The sequence below is a fragment of the Protopterus annectens genome, chromosome 15.part0 (assembly GCF_019279795.1).
Source record: "Protopterus annectens isolate FY-2018-M chromosome 15.part0, PAN1.0, whole genome shotgun sequence".
NCBI lineage: Eukaryota > Metazoa > Chordata > Ceratodontiformes > Protopteridae > Protopterus > Protopterus annectens.
In genome coordinates, this window is record NC_056749.1 from 488,025,142 (window position 1) to 488,050,767 (window position 25,626).

Below are 25,626 nucleotides of genomic sequence, written 5' to 3' on the forward strand. Positions count from 1 at the left end.
ACTGGTCCTTTCCAGCCACGGACAAGCCCCAAAGAGGTAGATACGGGCGCACAAGGGGCAGAGGGCAATCACAAGGATCATATAGAGGCAGGCAATGGCAAACTCCAGCACCAAGAGGTGGCGAAGACAGTGCACAACAATACAGGAAACAAACCCAGTGACTTCCTCCTTTCCATGCCAAGCAAGTATCAGCTGGCAGCACCCTTGGGAGGAAAGCTGGCATTATTTACAAGAAATTGGCATATTGTCACAACAGACAAATGGATCCTGGACGTTATAAACAGAGGCTACAGATTTCATTTTCACACTCTCCCAAAAATGAGAGGCATGCCAAACCTGCCACACAATCAAAGGGCAGAGGCACAACTACAAATTTCAAAGCTCATAGGCATGAAAGCTATTCAAGAGGTACCTACTCACGAACAAGGTCAAGGTTTTTATTCCAGGCTATTTCTGGTACCAAGGAAAGGAACCGACTGGAGACCCATTTTGGACTTGTCCATCCTAAACACATTCTTACTCTTACCAAAATTCAAGATGCTCACATTACAGCAGCTTCTTCCCATGCTGGGCAAGGAGTTTTGGCTGGTAACATTGGACCTCAAGGAGGCATACCTGCATGTCCCAATCAGACAAAGCTGCAGAAGATACCTCAGATTTCTTGCAGGTTCAATCCACTATCAATTCTCTGCATTGCCCTTTGGCTTATCTACTGCGCCCAGAGTATTCACGAAATGCCTGGCATCAGTAATTGTCTACTGCAGACTTCAAGGGATACAAATTTACCCTTATTTGGACGACTGCCTGATCCAAGCGGGGACAGCAAGCACATACTTCTGGAACATCTGGCTTATGCAACACGGTTACTGAATTCTCTGGGATACACAATCAACCAAGAGAAATCCAGGCTAACACCATCTCAGAAAATAACTTTCCTGGGTGCCAACTTGGACACAAACACCCAGATGGCCTATCTTACGCCAGAAAAACAGGGGCAACTAACTCAGTACTTCAAAACACTAGCAAATTGTACCAGGCTTACTGCAAGGAAAATCCTGCAGGCTCTGGGCTTCATGGCATCTTGCATTCTTTTAATCCCATGTGCAAAGTTGCATATGAGGAAACTTCAGTGGTACCTAAAAAACCTATGGTCTCAACACAGCCACAGTTTGGAAACAATAATACCAATAATTCCATGTTTGCAAAAGGAATTTCTATGGTGGGCCCAAGCATGTCAAACAAACACAGGTCTTCCATTCTGCAAGCCTCAAACAAATCAAGTCATCACAACAGACGCCTCAGATTACGCCTGGGGGGCGCACATTACAGACAGGTGCATTCAGGGCAAATGGTCCCAAAAGGAAAAGCACCTTCACATCAATCAAAAAGAAATGCTAGCAGTGATAAATGCAATTACAGCTTTCAAGGACCTCCTGCATCCAGGACAATTATTGATAAGAACAGACAGCACCACAGTAATGTGGTACATAAACAAACAAGGAGGAACACATTCATACCCCCTGTGCAGACTAGCCATGACACTTTGGAACTTGGCTCTGGAATGGCAAATCGAACTTCAAGCACAGTACTTGCCAGGCTTGGAAAACACGCTGGCAGACAATCTAAGCAGAAATATGGCAGATCCACACGAATGGAAGTTGCATCCTCAAGTGTTTACAAAGATAATCCAAGCGTGGGGGAGGCCAGACATAGATCTCTTCGCCTCCCACAGGAATCACCAATTGGAGAAGTTTTGTTCAAGGACCTTTCATCCAAAGGCCTGGAGAGTGGACACCCTTTCATTCAGTTGGACAGCATGGACAGTTTACGCTTTCCCACCTCTGCTTCTTCTGCCCAAGGTGCTCTTGAAAGCAAGAGCAGACAGACCAAAGATGATACTGATTGCTCCAGACTGGCCAAGACAACACTGGTACCCACTACTGAGGAGCCTAACACATACTCCTCCCTGGCCCCTACCTCTAATGCCTCTTCTTCTGACTCAGCACAGCTACAAAACTCTTCACAGTCAGCTAAAAACACTCAATCTCGCTGCATGGAAAATTCCTTAACACTACAACAAACTCTACTCCCCAAAGAGGTGCAGGATGTCATTTTGGAGGCCAGAAGGCCATCTACTAGGAAGGCTTACTCCGCAAAATGGAAACGGTTTTGCTCTTGGAATGAGAAAAAAGGCCAGGACCCTAGAAAACTGAATTTGCCTCAGGTATTACAGTATCTAGCTGAGCTGCTGAACAGTGGACTTTCATTTTCCTCCATAAAAATCCATGCCTCAGCCATTTGTGCAGAATTCAACACGGATCCACCCGTATTCTCTCACCCACTCTTAAGACAGTTCCTCAGAGGGGCTAAGAATATAAGACCACCAAGGAAACAACCAGTGCCAGCCTGGGATCTTAATTACATTCTAGAAAAATTAACATTGCCTCCCTTTGAACCGGCTGCCTCAACAGATTTGCAATATTTGTCCTGGAAAACAGCTTTCCTTCTGGCCATTACCTCATCTCGTAGGGTTTCGGAACTACAAGCCCTCGTGGCTGTGCAGCCCTTTCTCATCTTCCATCAGGACAGGGTTTCCCTTCGAACCAACCCATCATTTATGCCTAAAGTAGTATCCAGGGTAGCTTTAAATCAAGCCATACACTTACCTACCTTTTACCCCAATCCTCAAAACAAAGGGGAAAGGCTGCTACACTCCTTAGACATCCATAGACAGCTACGTTATTATTTGGACAGAACAAAGCCTTTCAGGAAATCAGAACAACTTTTTGTGTCCTATGCTGTAGGAGCTCAAGGGAAGCCAGTTACCAAACAGACAATTTCAAAATGGATAGGCCACTGCATACGGTTTTATTACTCCTATCATGGAAAATCTGTCCCTACAGGCATCAGATTCCACTCCACCAGGGCCACAGCTACCTCTACAGCCTTCCTCAGAGGAGTTCCTACCAAAGATATTTTGGAGGCAGCCACTTGGAGTTCTGTGCATACCTTCACAAAACACTACCACCTGCCTTTATATTCCAAAACTAGAGCAGGCTTTGCCACTGCTGTGTTGCAGGGCATTCTGGCTCATCCCAGTTCCACCTAGTGCCTTCCACCCTGTGCGTAGCTTTGGGATTCTACCCATCTGTGATTACTGCAGTTGTATGCACGATGAACATAGTACAGTTTTGTACCTACCATAAATGTTAGAGTGCTAATACAGCTGCAGTACAGTTTTCCCTCCCTCCTTCCCCTCTTGGTAAAGGCCTAGGGCCTAACCCCTCTTCATACAACCTGATTGGGTTATCCTTCTATGGTATATTTGCTTGCAACTACTGATTTTTGATTATATTGCATTGCATGTATATAAATATAATTTATGTATTGCCTTCCTACTGGGGGCACCTGACATCTGGGGCAAGAAAGACTGAAGAAAATGGCGTTGGCTGTGTCTTATATACCCCTGCCTCATTGACGTCAGGAAAGAGAGCGACAGCAACCGACGCCAGACCTAGACTTTGGAATTCGGCCGACCGAGGGACCGCCTGACGGCAGAAAACCCATCTGTGATTACTGCAGCTGTATTAGCACTCGAACATCTACATTTATGGTAGGTACAAAACTGTACTTTGTGTACCTACCATAAATGTAGATGTTTGAGTGTATTCACTGTTGCAGTTCAGGTTACCCACCCACCATCCCCCTTCTCTTTGCTGGGACGTATCTGCACTACTCTATCCTATACTACCTTTTTGGTGTATTTGCTTTTTGATAAGGGAAGTGTCATTTTTGTGCATGCATTTCATATTTATATATTTTTCAGCCTACCTATTTGGGGCACCTGACATCTGGGGCAAGAAAAACTGAAGAAAATGGCGTTAGCAGCATTTTTTATACTCCTGGCGCACTGACGTCAGGGAAGATGCGACAGCAACCGACGCCGGGCCTAGTCTTTGGAATTCTGGCCAACTGCGGGTGGCCTGCCAGCAGGATAACCCAAGAGTAATGAATGCAACAGTGAATACACTCGAACATCTACATTTATGGTAGGTACACAACTGTACTTTATGGGTCACTTGAGGTGTCTAGGGTTCCGGGTGCGTCTGTACTTAGACAGCTGGCTCCTAACTGCCACCACCAAGCATCTACTAACAAGAGCGAGAGACACCACCATTCATCTTTGCTCTCAGCTAGGCATCATGATAAACTTTGAAAAATCTTCCTTGCTGCTATCACAGCATATTGTATTTATAGGGGGCAGTCTTATATGCAAGATAAATGCTGGCAGTTTGATACTTGTTGCCCCACACTGGCCTTGCCAGATTTGGTTCCCCTTCCTATGGCCTCATCTTCAGGAGGAGCCGTGGATTCTGGACCAAGTTCCAGACATCCTGACTCATCCATCAGGGGCGCTCCATCCATCAGTTCAAACCCTAAGATTGACAGCTTGGCTGCTCCAGTTCCACAAACAGCCTGGCTTCCTGATATTTCCCCTGCAGTGAAACATATTTTGATTTAGTCTCATAAGTCTTCAACCAAAAAAAACTATATTCTAGCAAATGGAAAAGCTATTCCCATTGGGCTTTCAACAACCATATTGATGCTTTTATTGCCTCTATAACAGCTGTATTAGATTTCCTAGCTAAGCTTTTTAATGAAGGTGCAGCTGCAGCTACTATTCAAAGTCAATTAGCTGCTATGCCAAACTATCATATTGGTGAAATGGGACTAAAAATCGTGTCCCACCGGCTTTGAAAAGCCTTTTTGAAAGGTACCTTTTTACTAAGACCTCCAGTAAGAGAGTCACCAGCGCCATGGGACCTAAACTTTGTTTTATCTACCTTGATTCTTTTCCCTTTGAACCTGCATCAACGTGCAAGCTAAAGTTTTTAATGTGGAAGACGGCCTTCTTGGTAGCCATCACGTCCACTAGACAGGTATCAGAACTTCAAGCATCATCAATGTGTCCCCTGTACATGATTTTTCAAAGATAGTTTCCCTGCGAACTAACCATTCATTTCTCCCAAAAGTATGTTCAGAAGCAAATCTAAATCAATCCATTGACTTACCTGTTTTTTTTCCCTAACTATGGCAACAAGTCAGATTACAAATTACACCAGTTAGACATATACAGCTACGTTTCTATCTCAGCAGAACAAAGGAGTTCAGAAACTCAGACCAGCTGTTTGTATCCTTTTTGGATAAAAAGAAGTATGCCCCCATATCAAAGGTCACGCTTTCCAAGTGGCTTACTGACTGCAACTTTCACATACAAATCACAGAATAGAGAACTTCCAGGGAAAGGAAAAGGTCACTCCCCAAGAGCTATAGCAACCTCATCGGCCTTTCAGCGAAGGCTACCCATGGATTCAATTTGTGCAGCTGCAGCAACATTAGTAAACCCTTGCACCTTTATCACTCATTACAAAGTCTATTAGGCCTCCAGGAACAGGGCTTCTTTTGGGTCTACTGTTCTGAAGAGTATTTTCCCTTGAGCCACCAAGAAAAAAGGTGCTAGGGACGCTCTCTGAACCAGCAATGAATGAAGGCGAGATAGGACAACATAACCTTAAGAAGCTATGTACTCACCGTAATGTTTGATGTTTGTTGTCCATCTCACCTTCATTCATGTGTCCCATCCTCCTTCCCCCATCTTCGCTCCTGGAGGATCGAGTGGTTCCTTGCAAAATTGGAATTGATGTTCACTGACTCTCCTCTTAGTCGCTCTTTGGATATGGTTATATGTTTAGAGGTAATAATTATAGTATCTGCAAACAAGATCTGGGTAATCTTCCCTGAACATGATGGGATAGGGTGTAGCCACAAGCCCGGTGGAAGGTCTTGAGGTTTTGTATAGGTTGAGTCAGAACCAATTCTCTGTTCCGAACCCAACCAGCAATGAATGAAGACGAGATGGACAACAAACATGGAACGTCATGGTGAGAACTTAACTTCTTATTTTGCTATGACTGAATTTAAAACAGATAATGACTGAAACTGCATTAAACTCAGTTTGTGCATATCTTGTTTTTGTATGGCAGGAGCAGCGTTTGAAAGAGATTTCTGTGCACTCTAACAATGTGTCTACATCAGCATCGCCTAGCAGTATTTCAGGAAAAAGTGTGACTAACACAACAGCAGCTGACCTGTTCAGTGCACCTGCTCCTACAACAAGCAGGTAATGCAGCTCATCACTTCATGTGTGTTGAATGTACAGTTACAAACAGTTGATGTAGCTGATTGCTCACTTTTCCTTGAATGTTTAATTTGTTAATTAAGTATTTATATCATGCCTTTTAGTAAAATACAAAGCTTCATTTGTGGTTGAGGATCCCTAAATTTGCTAATTATCATCTAGTTTTCTACACCAGCTTTCTATAGTACTTTACCATGTAATATGTAGTAATATTTTTAGGTGTGTGTAATTGGGAAGAATTGAGCATGTGGACTAAAGATGTACAGATGAATTTTATAAGATGGATACATTAAGAATTAACATGGCAAACCACCCTTCTGGCTTATAGGAATAAGTCCTGTGTGTGCCTCAAGTTTACTGTGTTCATTTAGCAATTTGTATTCTGAAGGAGTAGGCATGTGAGAGTGAAGCAGCTAATACTAGCTTGCCAGCCTCAGGGGAAATGAAGAAGTGGCTGCAGTGGGGGAAACTTAACCACACTTGATTAAGCACTGCACATTAGAGAGGTCTTGTTTGGAGGCATGCATATGCCACAGAGTACTTTGAGAAAGCAGACGTGACAGCCACTTTGAGGACTTCAGGGCTTAAATAAGAAAATCCACCATCCCTACTCTGAGAAATGGCATCACTCCCAGCTTTCAGCTTTTACTATAACTGGAGTGAATGAGCAATAGAGTTCTCGGTCCTAGGGAACTAGTGGATGAGTAAGACATTGGAGGTGAGAAATATGATTGTCTGAAGTGGTGTGAAGGAGCCAAAAAAAAGAAGCGAGAGAGATGGAAAGTGACATAATGCATATTTGCACCGTATATATTTAGTGAAACATTTTCATGCAAGTCTCTGTAATGTTCCAGAGAGAGAGTATTGTCCAGAAGAATACATTGCTCATTTCCCATTTTCCTAGTATTCAGGTTTGCCTGAGTATTCTGTCCCAGTCTCAAGGCATTGTGATTTGTATTCGGTTTTTGTTACAAAAGGAAAATGTTTGACATTTCTTTTCATTCTGCCCACGTGTAACTGGCAACTAGTTGGATGTTTTGGTAGCCTGTCTTCTTGCCTGTTCATTCACCAAGTTCTGAGATTGAGCTTGTCTTAATCCTTTCAGTAGTACTTAAATTATAATCAGAAACCGTTACAATATGCTGTATTATATGATGTTCTTCATTAGAACACTATTACAGTAGCCTAAGCTATAGGGGACATACCCTGTCAAGAATTGGAAGACTAACTAGCTTCTAAAGATTTGGACCACTTTCCACATGCCCTAACCACTGCAGAGCTTGAGGAGAGTGGTATAAAGACTCTGGTTAGGGTTTAAAATTCTCAGAACTTTCTTACTTTTGAAACTTGCTCTCTGCTGCAGCTTTGAGAGATCGACGGTCGACTAGAGCTTCTTCATTGTTTGATAGAGAAGTACCCTGCTTGGGGACCAACTGTTTTCTGTGCAAAGTATGTACTTTCTCTAAAAAACTATATTTTTCTGTCTGAACTTTGGCCTGGGACTTGGAACTAGTGTCAGGGTGGATGACAAGTTCCAGTCATATATTTTTTAAGTCCCATCTTTCAGTCTTGGGAAAAGGCAGCAATACCTTCTTGTCTGTCACTTTTTTTCAGTAGAGTGATGGGGTCCCTGCTCCTTGAATGTTCCTTCTGTGATCCCCAAGAAAAGGAAAATTGTTAGGGAGACCAGTCGTGACTTTGAATTATTCCTCTTTGGCGTGGCTATTGCTGAGTGATTCCGCTGTGGTTCTTTTGGGTTCCTTGGACTACTAATCAGTTTTTCATGGTCTCTCTAGTGCTACTTCTCAGGAAACTGCTAAGGACTGAGAGGCAGGCACGTTCTCGGTGGCCATTTGGTTGTCCTCTTCAAGCAAGGGAGACCCATTCTTTTTATCATTACAAGAGGGACCTGACCATTACTTTGCTCTGAGGAGCTTGATTCCTGAGTAAAGGACTATTCTTCAGGGGACTATTTTTCAGTAGAATTTCAAAGAAAAATGAAGCATTAAGTTAGGCACCTTTCCTATTTCCCCTTCAGCTGGGACAGATAAAAAAGATTGGCTGGGTTTTGCTAAAGGTTTATGTAAAGCCTTTTAGTCATTTTATTCTGTCTTCCTTCAATTAAAAAGGACGAACCCCCCGTCAGATTCTGGTTCTCAGCCTGAGGTGAAAGAAATTAGATTTAACATATGTTTAAGATGATCTTCGTGTTTCACTGTTGCAGTCATTACATTTGGATTATCTGCTTGCAGTTTGCCCTCAGTCGGTCTGATTAATAAAGTCTTGGGTCCTGCGTTGGTTGCTGTCTCTTCTTCCACGATGTCAGGTCGTCAGGGTATAAAACATGCAGCCGACGCCATTACATCAGTCTTTCTTATCGTGCGGTGCCTGAAGCAGAAGCCGTTCTCAAGTGCCGGTTGGCCAGCTCCTGAAATTTATGTTTTCGAGTTTCAGAACCGAAGTCTTCAACTAAAGCCAAGTACCCCATTGGGGAAACCTTTTCTTGCTCCTTACCGATGTCAGTAAAAGTTAATTGCATTACTTGTGGAAAGCAAATACCTCATAAAGATTTTCATTCGTACTGTATTCCTTGCCTAGGCCCTGACCACGACGTACCTTGGTGTCGGTTTTGTGCTTTATTTAATCAGCGCACTGTCCATCGTCTGTATATTTTTGCCTCTAAGTATTTAGGTTCTCGGTTTAATTATCCAGAAATGTCATTGGTTAGCCATCTGACTACCGGGATTCTGAAAAAACGCAAAGATAAAGACAGAGACAGGCCGCCGAGGTCCAAAACTGCCGACGATGCTTCTCCTAAGCCAGTCTCCAGTTTGCTGGTACTCAGTGAGGCGCTTTCGCAGCTCCTGATACCAACTACTTCTGATTCTACCCATCCAAGGTGGAAACATCCGCAAGTTCCACAGTTGAAACATCTTGCGGCATACCGGACTCCGAATAGGTCTCAGTAGAGGGTCCGGAACCACTGTGCATGCACTGGCTTTTGAGGGTGTATTCAGGCATACCGACTTGCATATTAAACTGATGCCATCTTCTTCTTGAAGGCCTAAATCTCAAACCATGCCTAAAAAACTGACACCCAGACTGCATGGTCAGGCCTCTGTGCCTAAAAAACAAAAAAGAATGGCTGAAAACCTTGTTACTTTAATCAGGGAAAGCCAGCCTTCCCCCTCTAAGAGACCTAGGACTGAGTTTGTTTGTTACTTTCAACCAGGATTCTGAATTTTCTGTTTCCTCTGATGACCAGGATTTACCCTTATCTAACTATGAGGATTCTCATGCTGAGGACCCCATTCCCTCTGCTTCTCCCCCAGAGGATTTCTCTGTTGGTGAAACCTTGCATTCTCTCGGGGAGCATTTTCATTGAGAAAGTCCGTATTTTTCTGATCCTAAAAAGAGGCTTAGGGATTTCTTACTCCTGCCCCAGCACAGGCCTTTAGCCATACCTCCTGTATTAGACATTGTTGATGATGCATTTGTCGAATACAGCTTGGCCCCTGACTCTTTACCTCCTGCTCCCAGGAAACCTGATAGATATTACAGGGTCCCTGACTCGCAAGTTCCTTTTCAAAAATCTACTCCAGATCCTGAGACCATTTCACAGGGGCCTAAGGGCATTAAATCTACTACTGCCAAAAATCCTACCCCTTCTGATAGAGACTCCCGGGCGCTGGATAGATGGGGTAAGAAGGTATACACTTCTGCAAATTTGGCATTTAGGGCCTTAAACTGCCAGTTTCATATGTTGAAGTATCAGCAGCATATTATTGGATTGCGTAAACAGAAAATGATGCTTCCTGATGTGCTGAAAATAAGGATTTACAGGATTTATTGCATTCAGCTGAACAGGTTGGAAAACATACTTTGCAATATGGATTTGACGCTCTGAGAGGCGTCTTGCAGGGCTGCTGTAACTGGGTCTGTACTTAGAAGACATGCTTGGCTTAAGGAGCAATCCCTACCAGATCATGTTAAAGCAAAATTACTGGATGCTTCCCTAAACCAGGACTGTCTGTTTGGCAACAAGGCAAAACTTGTTCTTAAAAAGATGGAAGAAAAAGCTAAATCTATGCAAACTGCTAAAGTTTTTTACAACTACAACCTCCAAGATTTAGTAGGCATTGGCCTTCCAAGAATTGGTCCTTTCCTGCCTCTTCCAGACCTTCTCAGTCCAAACCCACATCCAGCAGAGCTCCCAGGCTGCAGTCCCAGGGTACGCACAGGACTAAGCAGTGGGGGGGCCTCCACTTCCAAACGTGGGAGTAACAAGACTCCCTCCAATGGTAAGCTGTCTCAATGACTTCCTTTTAAAATTTCCAAGCACTTATTAACTGACTGCCCCTTTGAGGGGAAAGATTGCTCTTCATGCAAAGAACTGGGAACTCATTACCCAGGGCAAATGGGTTTTAAGTATAGTGTCCCAGGGATACAAATTTCACTTGCACACGTTGCCAACACCAAGCGGATGGCCAGACCTACCCCCAAATCAGTGGGCAGAGGCCCAAAAACAAGTACTTTCTCTCTTAAGCATGGGGGCTATTCATTTGGTACCAGAAGAAGAAAAGGGACAAGGTTTCTACTCGAGACATTTCCTGGTACCCAGAAAAGATGATTCATGTCGTCCTATCCTGGACCTGTCTACTCTAAACACCTTTTTGAAGATTCCAAAATTCAAGATGCTGACTCTTCACCAGTTGCTTCCTGTGCTAGGCAAAGATGCCTGGTTGGCAACACTAGATTTAAAAGAAGCATACCTGCACATCCCAATCAGGGAATCTTGCAGAAGATACCTACGCTTCAAAGCAGGCTACATGCACTATCAGATGTTCATCGTGCATACAGCTGCAGTCATTACAGATGGGTTATCCTGCCATCAGGCGGGTCCTCGGTCGGCCGAATTCCAAAGTCCAGGTCCGGCGTCTGTTGTCGTCGCTTCTTCCCTGACGTCAGTGTGGCAGGGGTATAAAAGAGGCAGCCAACGCCATTTTCCTTCAGTCTTTCTTGCCGCGCGGTGCCCGAAGCAGAAGCAGTTCGCAAGTGCCAGGTGGCCAGCTCCTGAGATTTACGAAAGTATTTCAGCCGAAGTCTTCTTTAAAGCTAAGTACCCCATTGGGGAAACTTTTCTTGCCTCAGACCGATGTCAGACAAAGTTAATAATTGCATTTCTTGTGGGAAGCAAATACCTCATAAGGATTTTCACTCTTTCTGTATACCTCGTTTAGGGCCAGACCATGACATCTCGGCCTGCCGTTTTTGTGCTAGGTTCAACAAGCGCACTATTAAGCGCCGGGCAGAGTTCGCCCTTCATTATTTTGGCAAAAATGTAATTATATCATGTCGTCGGATACACCGACACCAGTTTTAAGCAAAAAACGTAAAGACAAGGACCAACATCCGAGGTCTGCACCAAGTACTGAGACCACGCTTAGGCCGACTACCGGTTCTCCGGTTCTCAGCGAGGCGCCTACGCAGCCCCTGACTACTGATTAAACTATTTTACCGGTGACTTCAGTACCCGAGGTTGCAGGCTCCTCGTTCTCCATTCCCACTGCAGATACCGACACCACTCTTGGCTGGGAATTGAAAATTTAGTGAGGCCTACCATTTCTGAAGGCATCTTCAGGCCTACCATTTTCTCTATTAAATCCCTCACTAAATCTAAAGCTGCCATGAAAACTAAAAAACAGGGTCCTCAGACCTCCTCTTAAGGCCCCATGTCTAAAAAAACAGATGCTTAAAATGGCTGAGGATTTGATAACTCTCATCAGGGGTTCTCAACCCCTCTCTGACAAAAGACCCAGACCCCTTCCTCGGACTAGGCTTCTATTACCTCAGACCATTCTGAGGACCAGGATTATGCCTATTCCCCTTTTGAGGACTCTGATGCTGAGGAGTCTATTCCCTCGGTCCCCCCCCCCCCTGAGGACTACTCTTTTGGGGAAACCCTGCATACATTGAGGGAGCACTTCCACTGGGAAGGCCAGGATTACTCAGATTCCAAGAAAAGGCTCAGGGAATTTTTACTGCTCCCCCCAGCATAGGCCCCTGGCTATCCCTCCTGTTTAAGATATTTTGGATGATGTGTACGCAGAAGCCAGTCTTAATCCAGATTCTTTACCTCCAGCCCCTGTTAAACCAGACAGGTATTACCGGGTTCCTGATTCTCACCAGTTTCTTTATAAAAGCCATACTGCTGACCCAGAAACAATTTCACAGGGTCCCAAAGGAATAAAGACCTCTACTGCTAAAAACCCTTTACCTTCAGAGAGAGATTCCAGAGCATTAGAAAGGTGGGGGAAAAAGGTGTATAAATCTGCCACTTTAACCATGAGGGCATTAAACTGTCAATTTCATATGTTAAAGTACCAACAGTTTTTGTTATCTCAGCTGAAAAGCAAAATGACACAGACAGAACAACCAGATTTGAAAGAGTTGCAGGATATGTTGCATGGAGCAGAGCAAGTGGGTAAACATAACTTGCAGTGTGGTTTTGATGCTTTAGAGGCCTCATGTAGAGCTGCTGTCATGGGGTCTGTCATACGTAGGCATGCTTGGCTCAAATAGCAAACCTTACCAGATCATGTCAAAGCAAAGTTATTAGATGCACCACTTCACAAAGATGTATTGTTTGGTGTTAAAGCTGAGGAGGTACTAAAGAAAATGGAGGAAAAAGCGAAATCTATGCAAACAGTAAAAGATTTCTTGCAGGTGCAACCTCCACGCTTCAGCAGAAACTGACCTTCAAAAAATTGGTCCTTTCCAGCCACGGACAGACCTCAAAGGGGCAGATACAGACGCCCAAGGGATAGAGGACAACCTCAAGGATCTTACAGAGCTAGACAGTGGCAAGCACCCAACCCCAAGAGGTGGAGAAGATAGATCACAGTCATTTAGAAAACAGACACAATGACTTCCCCCTATGCCTGCCAAACAAAGCTATAATGGCAGTACCTTTGGGTGGAAACCTGGCATTATTTTCAAAAAACTGGCACATTGTTACAAAAGACAGATGGATTCTGGACATTGTAGACAGAGGCTACAGGTTCCACTTTCACACCCTTCCAAAAATGAGAGGCTTGCCAAACCTGCCACAAAATCAATGGGCAGAGGTACAAAGACAAATTTCCGCTCTCATAGATATGAAAGCAATTCAAGAGGTACCTGCAAAGAACAAGGTCAAGGTTTTTATTCCAGACTATTTCTGGTACCAAGGAAGGACAAAGATTGGAGACCCATCTTAGACCTATCCATCCTAAACACATATCTACAGGTGCCAAAATTCAAGATGCTCACATTACAGCAGCTTCTTCCCATGCTGGGCAAGGAGTCTTGACTGGTAACGTTGGACGTCAAGGAGGCATACCTGCATGTTCCTATCAGACAAGATTGCAGAAGATACCTCAGATTTCTTGCAGGTTCTACCCATTACCAATTCTCTGCATTGCCCTTTGGCTTATCTACTGCGCCCAGAGTGTTTACAAAATGCCTGGCATCAGTAATTGCCTTCTGCAGACAACAAGGAATACAAATCTACCCATATCTGGACGACTGTCTGATCCAAGCGGACAGCAACGACGTTCTACTGCAGCATCTGGCGTTTGTAATAAAACTGTTAAACTACCTGGGATACACAGTGAACAAAAAGAAATCAAAACTAATACCTTCTCAACAGATGATTTTCCTGGGTGCAAGCTTAAATACAACCACCCAGATGGCCTTCCTCACGCCAGACAAACAAGGGCAACTGTCTCAATACTTCAACAAAATGGCAACTTTCACCAGACTAACTGCAAGGAAAGTCCTGCAGGCTCTGGGATTTATGGCATCTTGCATCTTTCTAATACCATGTGCAAAGCTGCATATGAGGAAACTACAATGGTACCTAAAAAACTTATGGTCTCAACACAGCCACAGCTTGGAAACAGTTATACCACTCATTCCATGCCTTCAAAAGGAATTTTTGTGGTGGGCTCAAGCATGCCAAAGAAACACGTCTCCTTTTCTGTTTACCTCAAGCAACTCAAATCATCACAATGGACGCCTCAGACTATGCCTGGGGAGCACACATGGCAGATCAGTGCATTCAGGGAAAATGGTCCCAAAAAGAGAAACACCTACACATCAACCAGAAGGAGATGCTAGCCGTGCAAAATGCTCTTATGACCTTCAAAGACCTATTCCATCCAGGCCAGCTATTGATAAGGACAGACAACACCACAGTCATGTGGTACATAAACAAACAGGGGGGAACTCATTCATACCCCCTGTGCAGGCAAGCCATGACCCTGTGGAACACAGCACTGGAATTACAAATTCAACTACAGGCACAATTCCTGCCAGGGAAGGAAAACACACTGGCAGACAACTTAAGCAGAAATATGACAGACCCACACGAATGGAAGTTGCATCCTCAAGTCTTCTCAAAGATAACTCAGGCATGGGGACAGCCAGACATAGATCTGTTTGCTACCCACAGAAATTACCAGTTGGAAAAATTCTGTTCGAGGACCTATCATCCACAGGCCTGGAAAGTGGACACACTCTCTTTCAATTGGACAACATTGACAGTCTATGCCTTCCCGCCTCTTCCTCTGCTGACCAAAGTTCTGTTAAAAGCCAGAGCAGAGAGGCCAAAAATGATTCTCATTGCTCCAGACTGGCCACGACAACACTGGTATCCTCTCCTAAAGAGCCTGACACACTCACCACCATGGACCCTACCTCTGGTTCCTCTTCTGTTGTCCCAGCACAACTACAAAACCCTTCACAGACAGCTCAAAACCCTGAATCTAGCTGCATGGAGAATACCTTAATTTCCCAACAGACTCTCCTCTCCAAGGAGGTGCAGGATGTTATCTTGGAGGCCAGAAGACCCTCTACTAGAAAAGCCTACTCCGCCAAATGGAAACGATTTTGTTCCTGGAATCAAGAAAAGGGCCAGAATCCTTGGGTAATAAATATACCTCAAAATTTACAATACCTAGCTGAGATGTTAAACAGTGGCCTTTCCTTCTCCTCCATCAAGATCCATGCTTCAGCCATTTCTGCACAATACAATACAGATCCTCTTTTATTCTCACATCCTCTATTATGGCAGTTCCTCAGAGGGGCAAAAAATATAAAACCCTCACGGAAACCACCAGTCCCAGCTTGGGACCTCAACTTCGTACTGGAAAAGCTGACCCTGCCTCCCTTTGAGCCGGCTTCTTCAACAGAGCTACAATACTTATCGTGGAAAAACGCCTTTCTTCTGGCTATTACCTCAGAATGCAGGGTTTCGGAGCTACAGGCCCTCATGGCTGTGCAACCATTCATCATTTTCCATCAGGACAGCGTTTCCTTACGAACCAACCCTACCTTCATGCCAAAGGTAGTATCCAGTGTAGCTTTGAATCAGACTATTCATTTACCTACCTTTTATCCAAATCCACAGAATAAAGGGGAGATACTACTACATTCCTTGGACATTCACAGACAACTTCGTTATTACTTGGACAGAACAAAGTCATTCAGGACATCTGAGCAGCTCTTTGTATCCTATGCTACAGGTGCTCAGGGAAAGGCTATTTCCAAACAGACAATTTCAAAATGGATAGCCCACTGCATACGCTTTTGTTATTCATTTCATGGAAAAACTGTGCCTGTATACATCAGATCCCATTCCACCAGGGCTACAGCTACCTCTGCAGCTTTCCTCAGGGGGCTCCCTACCAAGGACATTTTGGAAGCAGCTACTTGGAGTTCAGTGCACACATTCTCCAAGCACTACCACCTTCCACTATACTCAAATTCTAGAGCGGGCTTTGCCACAGCAGTCCTGCAGGGCATCCTAGCCCCTCCTAGTTCCTCTTAGTGCCTTCCACCCTTACTTAGCTTTGGGATTCTACCCATCTGTAATGACTGCAGCTGTATGCACGATGAACATAGTACAGTTTTGTACCTACCATAAATGTAGTTCGAGTGCTCATACAGCTGCAGTCCAGGTTACCCTCCCTCTATCCCCTCTTAGGACAGGCCTTATGACAAACACCTTATCATTTAACCTTTGTGGGGTTTTCTTTTATGGTGTATTTGCTGACAACTACTGTGTTTTTAATTTATCATCATTGCATGTTTACATAATTTTTTGTTTTGCCTTACTTCTGGGGGCACCTGACATCTGGGGCAAGAAAAACTGAAGAAAATGGCGTCAGCTGCCTCTTTTATACCCCTGCCGCACTGACGTCAGGGAAGAAGTGACGACAACCGACGCCGGACCTGGACTTTGGAATTCAGCCGACCGAGGACCCGCCTGATGGCAGGATAAACCTATCTGTAATGACTGCAGCTGTATGAGCACTCGAACATCTACATTTATGGTAGGTACAAAACTGTACTTTCTCTGCACTGCCCTTTGGCTTATCTACTGCGCCCGGGGTATTCAGAAAGTGCCTAGCTCCAGTTATTGCATTTTGCAGGCAAAGAAATATTCAAATATACAAATACCTGGACGATTGTCTAATTCAGGCAGAAAGCCAGGACATACTTTTGAAGCATCTGGCCTTTGTACAAAGGGTTCTAACTTGTCTGGGATACACCATAAGCAAAAAGAAATCACACCTGGTACCCTGTAAACAAATTATATTCCTGGGAGCAAGCTTGAACCCAACTCCACAGATGGCTTTCCTCTCGCCAGAGAAACAAATTCATTTGACAGCCTACTTCAAACAAGTGGCTACAAAAATCCTGCTATCTGCAAAACAAATACTGCAAACCTTGGGGTTCATGGCCTCATGCATTCTTCTAATTCCATATGCAAGACTGCATATGAGGAAACTACAGTGGTATCTAAAAAGCCTATGATGTCAACATTCTCAGGACCTAGAAGCAATGATTCCTATCATACCTTGCCTATGCCAGGAGTTCCTTTAGTGAGCAGAGGCCTGTCACCAAAACAAGGGTCTACTTTTCACACCACCCGCTGCCCCCAAATCCTAACAGACATCAGACTATGCATTGGGGGCTCACCTGGCAGGGAAGTGCATTCAGGGCAAATGGAACCCAAGTCAAATGCACCTGCATATCAATCAAAAAGAAATGTTAGCTGTACAGAATGCTCTGACAGCCTTCAAGGACCAGATTCTTCCAGGACAACTAATGGTAAAGATGGACAACACCGCTGTTATGTGGTACATAAACAAGCAGGGGGGGGTACACATTTTTACCCCCTCTGCAGACTAGCCATGGCATTGTGGAACACTCAAGCTCAGTTCCTGCCAGGAAAATTAAATACAGTGGCAGACAGACTAAGCAGAAACTTCATGGACCCACATAAGTGGAAACTGGAACCAAGGATTTTCAACTTGTTGACAGGCAAATGGGGGAGCCCAGATATAGACCTTTTTGCCTCTCCATCGAACTACCAATTGCACAAATTTTGCACAAGGACTCCCCACAAACAAGCCTGGAAAGTGGATGCTCTGTCCTTCAGCTGGAAAAACCTATGAGTCTATGCCCTCCCCCCACTGCCTCTGCTCTCCATAGTACTACTAAAAATCAAACAGTGCAAACCAATGATGAGTTTGATTGCTCCAGACTGGCCACACCAACACTAGTACCCCCTCCTGCGCAGTGTGTCACGGTTATCCCAATGGCATCTACCTCAGACTCTTTCCCTGTTGGCTCAGCAGCAGAGCCAGATTCTGCACCCTCAGCTTCTAGCACTGAACCTAGCAGCCTGGCTGATTACCTAATCTCTCCTGTACCATCCCTCAGTAAACCTGTGATGGATCTAATTTTAAAGGCAAGTAGGCCTAGTACTAGAAAATCTTACGCTGAAAAATGGAAAAAGATGTTCTTCATGTTTCACTGTTGCAGTCATTACATTTGGGTAATCTGCTGGCAGGTTGCCCTCAGTCGGCCTGAATAACAAAGTCTTGGGTCCTGCGTTGGTTGCTGCGTCCTCTTCCATGACGTCAGGGGTATAAAACACGCAGCTGACGCCATTTTAATCCGTCTTTCTTGCTCCGCAGTGCCTGAAGCAGAAGTAATTTGCAACTGCCGGTCGGCCGACTCCTGAAATTTTCGTTTTAGAGTTTCAGAACCGAAGTCTTCAAACTAAAGCTGAGTACCCCGTTGGGGAAACTTTTTCTTGCTCCTTACCGATGTCAGTAAAAGTTAATAATTGCATTACTTGTGAGAAGCAAATACCTCATAAGGATTTTCATTTGTACTGTATTCCTTGCCTAGGCCCTGATCAACAACATGCCTTGCTTGCGGTTTTGTGCTAAATTTAACCAACGCACTATTTAGCATCAGTATATTTTTGCTTCTAAATATTTTGGTTTAAGATTTAGCTACCCTGAAATGTCGTCTGTTAGCAATCCAACTACTGGAGTTCACAAAAAACGCAAGGGAAAATTGAGAGACAGACTGTCGATGTCCACAACTGACTACAAAGCTTCTCCTAAGCCAGTCGCCGGTTCGCCGGTACTCAGGCGCTTTTGCAGCCCCTAATACCCGCTACTTTTGAGTCACAGGCATCTATCGAGACCCATTCGGAGTCCGGTATGCAGCGAGATTCTGCATGTATTGAACCTGCGGATGTTTCTCCCTTGGATGGGTCCGGAGCCACTGGGCAGGCACCGTCTTCTGAGGGTGTTGTCAGGCCTCAACATCTGTATATTAAACCAATGCCATCATCAAAAACAAGGCCAAAACCAACTTCTATGTGTAAAAAACCGACGCATGAGCCACGTGCTCAGGCCCCTGTGCCTAAAAAAGAAATGATCAAAATGGCTGAGGATTTAATTACCTTGATCAGGGGTTCCCAACCCCCCCTGCTAAGAGGCCTAGGCAAGGCACTGATTATGAATCTTCAGATAAGGTTTCCATTTCTTCTGATTCCTCGTCTGATCAAGAATTTTCTATTCCACTTTATGAGGACTGTGATGCAGAGGAATCCATCCCGTCTGCTTCTCCTCTTGAGGATTACTCTTTTGGAGAGACTTTGCATACTTTAAGGGAACATTTTCACTGGGAGAGTCAGGACTTCTCAGAATCAAAAAAGAGGCTTAGGGATTTTCTTCTTCTTCCTCAGCATAGGCCTTTGGCAATACCTCGTGAATTAGACATTGTTGATGTGTTCTCAGAATCAAGCATGGCTCCTGATTCCCTGCCTCCGGCTCTAGTAAGCCAGCCAGACAGATATTACAGGGTTCCCACAATTTCTTTTCAAAAATCCTGCTTCTGATCCTGAGACTATTTCTCAGGGTCCCAAGGGTGTTAAGGTTTCTACAGCCAAAAATCCTACCCCTTCTGATAGAGATTCCAGTGTGCTGGATAGATGGGGAAAGAAGGTTTATACGTCTGCAACCTTGGCAATCAGGGCTTTAAACTGCCAGTTTCATATGCTTAAATATCAACAGCATGTTATGGGCTTACTGCAACAGAAAAAGATGTTGATTTCTGATTGTGCAGAAAATAGAGTTACAGGATTTATTGCATTCAGCAGAACAGGTTGGAAAAGCATACTTTGCAATGTGGTTTTGATTCCTTAGAGGCCTCTTGCAGGGCCACCGTAACTGGATCTGTGATAAGAAGGCATGCCTGGCTCAAGGAGCAAAATCTGCATGATCATTTTAAAGTTAAATTGTTGGATGCCCCTTTACAGCATGACGGTCACTTTGGTAATAAGGCAGAAGAGGTTTTAAAGAAAATGGAAGACCAAGCTAAATCTATGCAAACTGTAAAAGATTTCTTGCAAGTGCAGCCACCCAGGTTCAGTAGGCACTGGCCTACTAAGAATTGGTCCTTTCCTGTGTCCAACAGAGCCACTCGGGGCAAACCCAGGCACTCCAAAGGCTCCAGATATCATTCACAGGGATCGTACAGGTCAAAGCAATGGGGTGCCTCCACCTCCAAATCTGGAGGTAACAAAGCACAACCCTACAGTAAGCAGTCTCAATGACTTTCCTCTGTCATCTCCAAGCACTTATGTTTTGGCAGCCCCCTTGGGGGAAAACTAGCACTTCGTGCTCAAAATTGGCAATTACCAGGGACAAGTGGGTATTAAACGTAGTATCCCAGGGGTACAGATTTAATTTCCACACGTTGCCAGTTCCAAACGGATGGCCAGATCTGCCACCAAACTAGTGGGCAGAGGCCCAGAAACAAGTCATGTCCCTCATGGATATGGGGACTATTCAACCAGTACCAGAAAAGGAAAAAGGACAAGGATTTTATTCAAGGCTTTTCCTCGTACCCCGAAAAGACAAATCATGGCATCCAATTCTGGAGTTATCAATTCTAAACACATTCCTGGACATTCCATAATTCAAAATGCTGACTCTACAACAGCTACTGCCTATGCTAGGCAAGAATGCCTGGTTGGTAACTCTAGACTTAAAAGAGGCATACCTGCATATCCCAATAAGGGAATCTTGCAGAAGATACCTCCGCTTCAAATCAGGCTTTTTCTATTACCAATTCTCTGCACTTCCCTTTGGCTTATCTACTGCGCCCAGGGTCAAAAAGTGCCTGGCACCAGTAATTGTGTTTTGCAGACAAAGAAACATTCAAATTTATCCTTATCTGGACGATTGTCTCATTCAGGCAGAGGGCAAGGACACACTTCTTCAACATCTGGCATTTGTAAAAAGGCTTCTAGCATGCCTAGGGTACACCATAAACGAAAATAAATCACAAGTACCCTGTCAAATAATTACATTCCTGGGTGCAAACTTGAATACAACTGCCCAGATGGCTTGCCTCACACCAGACAAACAAATTCAATTGACAATATACTTCAAACAAATGGCAACAAAAACCCAGCTATCTGCAAGATAAATTTTGCAGGCTTTGTGGTTCATGGCATCCTGCATTCTACTAATTCCATATGCGAGACTGCATATGAGGAAACTTCAGTGGTATCTAAAAAGCTTATGGAGTCAACATTGTCACAGCCTGGGAACAGTGGTTCCTCTCATTCCCTGCTTGCAACAGGAGTTTCTTTGGTGGGCAGAGACATGTCACCAAAACAAGGGACTGTCATTTATTCTACCCCCTGCCACCCAAACCCTAACTACAGATGCATCAAACTATGCTTACGGGGCTCACCTGGCAGGGAGATGCATTCAGGGCAAATGGAGCCCAAACCAAATGCTTCTACATATCAACCAGAAAGAAATGCTAGCTGTTCAGAATGCTCTGACTGCCTTCAAGGACTTCCTTCATCCAGGGCAACTACTGATAAAGACGGGCAACTCCACAGTTATGAGGTACATAAACAAGCGGGGGGGGGGTACCCACTCCTGCCCCCTTTGTAGACTAGCCATGGCCTTGTGGAACACAGCCTTGACTTACCAAATGCATCTTCAAGCTCAATTCCTGCCAGGAAAGCAAAATACTCTGGCAGACGACCTAATCAGAATTCATATGGACCCGCACGAATGGAAACTGGATCCACAAATCTTCAGTATGTTAACACAAAAATGGGGGAGTGCAGACATAGATCTATTTGCCTCTCCACAAAACTATAATTTGGACAAATTCTGCACAAGAACTCCTTACAAAAAATCATGGAAAGTGGATGCTCTATCCTTCAGCTGGAAAAACCTATCAGTTTATGCCTTTCCCCCTCTGCTTCTACTCTCCAAGGTCTTACTAAAAGTCAGACAGGAAAAAACAAAAATGATTCTAATTGCTCCGGACTGGCCTCGCCAACACCGATACCCACTTCTAAGGAATATGTCACACTTTCCTCCATGTTACTTGCCTCAAACACCTCATCTATTGTCTCAGAAGAACTATCAAATTCTGCACACTCCGTTCCAAACTCTGAATCTTGCAGCATGGATAATCAACTAATTTCACCAACCACATCTCTCAGTAAACCTGTGATGGATGTTATTTTGGAGGCCAGAAGGCCTAGTACTAGAAAATCCTATGCTGATAAATGGAAGAGATTCTGTGCTTGGAACCAAGCACAAGGAATAGACACAGCAAAGCCCAATATTCCTCAGATTTTGCAATACTTAACTGAGATGCTTCACAAGTGCCTATCTTTTCTTCAATAAAAATCCATGCCCCTGCTATCTCAATCATTACAACACAGAGCCCTCCCCTCTTTTCTCATCCCCTGCTAAAACAGTACCTCAGAGGGGCCAAAAATTTAAGGCCTCCCAGGATAGCGTCAACTCCTGCATGGGACCTCAATTTTGTGCTGGAAAAACTCACCTTGCCTCCTTTTGAACCAGCAGCTACTGCGGATATAAAATCTCTTTCTTGGAAGACTGCTTTTCTTTTGGCAGTCACTTCAGCTAGAAGGGTTTCAGAACTACAGGCTCTCATGGCAGTGGAGCCTTTCATTATTTTTTCCCAGACAGGGTGGCCCTCGGGACCAATCCTTCTTTTATGCCTAAGGTGGTATCCAGTGTGGCTCTTAACCAGACCATTCACCTGCCAACTTTCTTCCCAAATCCACAGAACAAGGGGGAGCGGATTCTGCATTCATTGGATGTACACACAACTAAGATTCTTCTTGAACAGGACAAAATCTCTAAGAAAGTCTGAGCAAGAGGGGACAGCTATATCAAAGCAGACTACTAAATGGATAGGCCATTGCATTCGTTTCTACTACTTGCACCGTGGTAAACCTGTGCCTAAGGGGATCAGATCCCATTCCGCCAAGGCTGCCTCTACGTCAGCAGCTTTTCTCAGAGGGATCCCTACCAGAGACATTCTAGAATCTGCTACTTGGAGCTCAGTTCATACGTTCACAAAGCATTACCATTTACCTGTCTTTTCTAAATCCAGGGCAGACTTTGCCACTGCAGTCCTGCAGGGCCTTATAGCTGCTCCTAATGCTGTTTAGTTCCATCTTCCCATCCATAGCTTTGGGATTCTACCCAAGTGTAATGACTGCAGCAGTGAAACACAAAGAACATAGTACAGTTGTGTACACTTAACAAAAATGCAGATGTTAGAGTGTATTCACTGTTGCAGTCTGGATTACCCACCTGCCAGCCCCCTTTCTGTGCCTTTTCTTTCCTTCACTGTACTCAAAAGCCTTTGTGGTGTATTTGCTTTTAGTGGAAGGTAAAGTTTGTTTTCTAAAGTGCATTTATATATTTATAGTTATATACATATATTTTTGCTTCCCATTTGGGGGGCACCTGACATCCGGGGCAAGAAAAACTGATTAAAATGGCGTTGGCTGCATGTTTTATACCCCCTAACGACCTGACGTCATGTAAGAGGAGACAGCACCTGACACAGGACCCAAGACTTTGTTATTCAGGCTGACTGAGGGCAACCTGCCAGCAGATTACCCAAATGTAATGACTGCAGCAGTGAATACACTCGAACATCTACATTTATGGTAAGTGTACACAACTGTACTATTCTGTGCCTGGAACCAATCTCAAGGGAAGAGCTCCGCAGTGCCCAATTTACCTCAGATTTTACAATACTTAACTGAGATGCTTCACAAGGGCCTGTCTTTTTCTTCCATCAGAATTTACGCCTCAGCCATTTCAGCTCATTGTAACACAGAACCTCCCATCTTCTCTCATCCACTGCTCAAGCAGTTCCTGAGAGGGGTAAAAAATTTGAGGCTACCCACGAGAGCACCAACCCCAGCCTGGGACCTTAACTTTGTTTTGGAGAAACTCGCGCTACCTCCTGTCGAGCCAGCTGCTACTGCAGACTTAAAATTTCTTTCTTAGAAAACAGCTTTCCTTTTAGCAATCACTTCAACAAGAAGGGTATCTGAATTACAGGTCCTTATGGCAGTGGAGACTTTCATCATCTTTCATGCAGACGGGGTGTCCCTCAGAACCAATCAGTCCTTCATGCCCAAGGTGGTATCCAGTGTGGCTCTTAATCAGTCCATTCTTTTGCCAACCTTCTTTCCCAGTCCACAGAACAAAGGGGAACAAATACTGCATTCCTTAGATGTGCACAGACAACCTAGTTTCTACTTGGACAGGACCAAACCTCAAAGGAAATCTGAACAACTGCTGGTGGCATTTGCTACAGGGGCAGAGGGGGAGGCTATTTCAAAGCAAACTATTTCTAAATGGATAGGCCATTGCATTCTTTCTGCTGTAAGCACCTTGGAAAACCTATCTCACAGGGGATCAGACCTCACTCCACCAGGGCTGCATCTACCTCTACAGCCTTTCTCAGAGGAGTCCCTACCAGGGACATCCTAGCAGCTGCTACCTGGAGTTCTGTACATACATCCAGAGCTGGCTTTGCCACTGCAGTCTTGCAGGGCCTTATAGCTGGTCCTAATGCTATCTCAATTCCTCCTCCCAACCATAGCTTTGGGAATCCACCCAAATGTAATGACTGCAACAGTGAAACACGAAGAACATAGTATAGTTGTGTACACTTACCATAAATGTAGATGTTCGAGTGTATTCACTGTTGCAGTCCTGGTTACCTTCCCTCCAGCCCCCTGACTTCTTTTGGCTATACCTCTACTTTTCTTTACTATGCTTAAAAGCTTTTTGGTGTGTTCGCTTTTTTGTTGGAGGTATATCATTGTATTTTTATATTTAATTGCTTCCCATTATGGGAGCACCTGACATCTGGGGCAAGAAAAACTGATATAATAGCGTTGGCTGCATGTTTTATACCCCTGACGACCTGATGTCATGGAAGGGACAGCAACCGACGCAGGACCCAAGACTTTGTTAATCAGGCCAACTGAGGGCTCCCTGCAAGCTGATAACCCAAATGTAATGACTGCAACAGTGAATACACTCGAACATCTACATTTATGGTAGGTGAACACAACTGTACTTTTCCATTCCCACTTGACACAGGAATGCTTCTGCTAAACGTATGCAGAGAGATTATCTTACATTGTCCTTGTGTTTTAAAACTTTCACTATGTTTGGTTCTGATGCAGTCAGAAAGTATGCATGTAGTCCCATGACTGAAGATGAATATGTACATGTAATAAATTTCAAAAAAGGGCCATACCTCCTCGGAGTGAGGACTATATTATTTTGGTATACACTGATTTTTATATATCTTTTGTGTGAAACATTTTTCATATTTTCTTGCCCAACTGATCTGTACCTTTTGGGGCCAGTCACCCCAAAACTGTAAATTAGAGCAGGAAGAGCAAATTGGTTTGTAGCTTGGACTTTATTCCCAGATGTCAAGGCTGTTTTGAGTTTTATTCGGATTTGTTCATGATTTATGGCTGGTCCTCCATCAGTTCCCAAATATATATACGCTCCCTCCAGCTCAGTTTCTTGCATCACATTCCTGACCCAGCCTGATATTTTCTTGGTACTGCAACTTTCCTGCTTTAACCATTGCTTAAGCACATTTACCAAAACCAGATAACATTTTTATCATCTGAGTAAGTTAACCCCTTGCATTTGTGCTTTCAGCTCCTCATCTGATTAACT

At 44.3% G+C, this 25,626-nt stretch overlaps 1 protein-coding gene across 2 annotated transcripts in view; it reads left to right on the forward strand.

The window, feature by feature from the left end:
* Positions 1 to 25,626, forward strand: part of LOC122789778 (phosphatidylinositol-binding clathrin assembly protein-like) — a 2,259,505-nt gene that overhangs the window by 1,153,639 nt on the left and 1,080,240 nt on the right. For both annotated transcript variants that reach the window (XM_044057218.1, XM_044057217.1), the window contains one exon: positions 6,045 to 6,181. In XM_044057218.1, the coding sequence (XP_043913153.1) occupies positions 6,045 to 6,181 (137 nt within the window). The remainder of the gene's footprint in view (positions 1 to 6,044; positions 6,182 to 25,626) is intronic.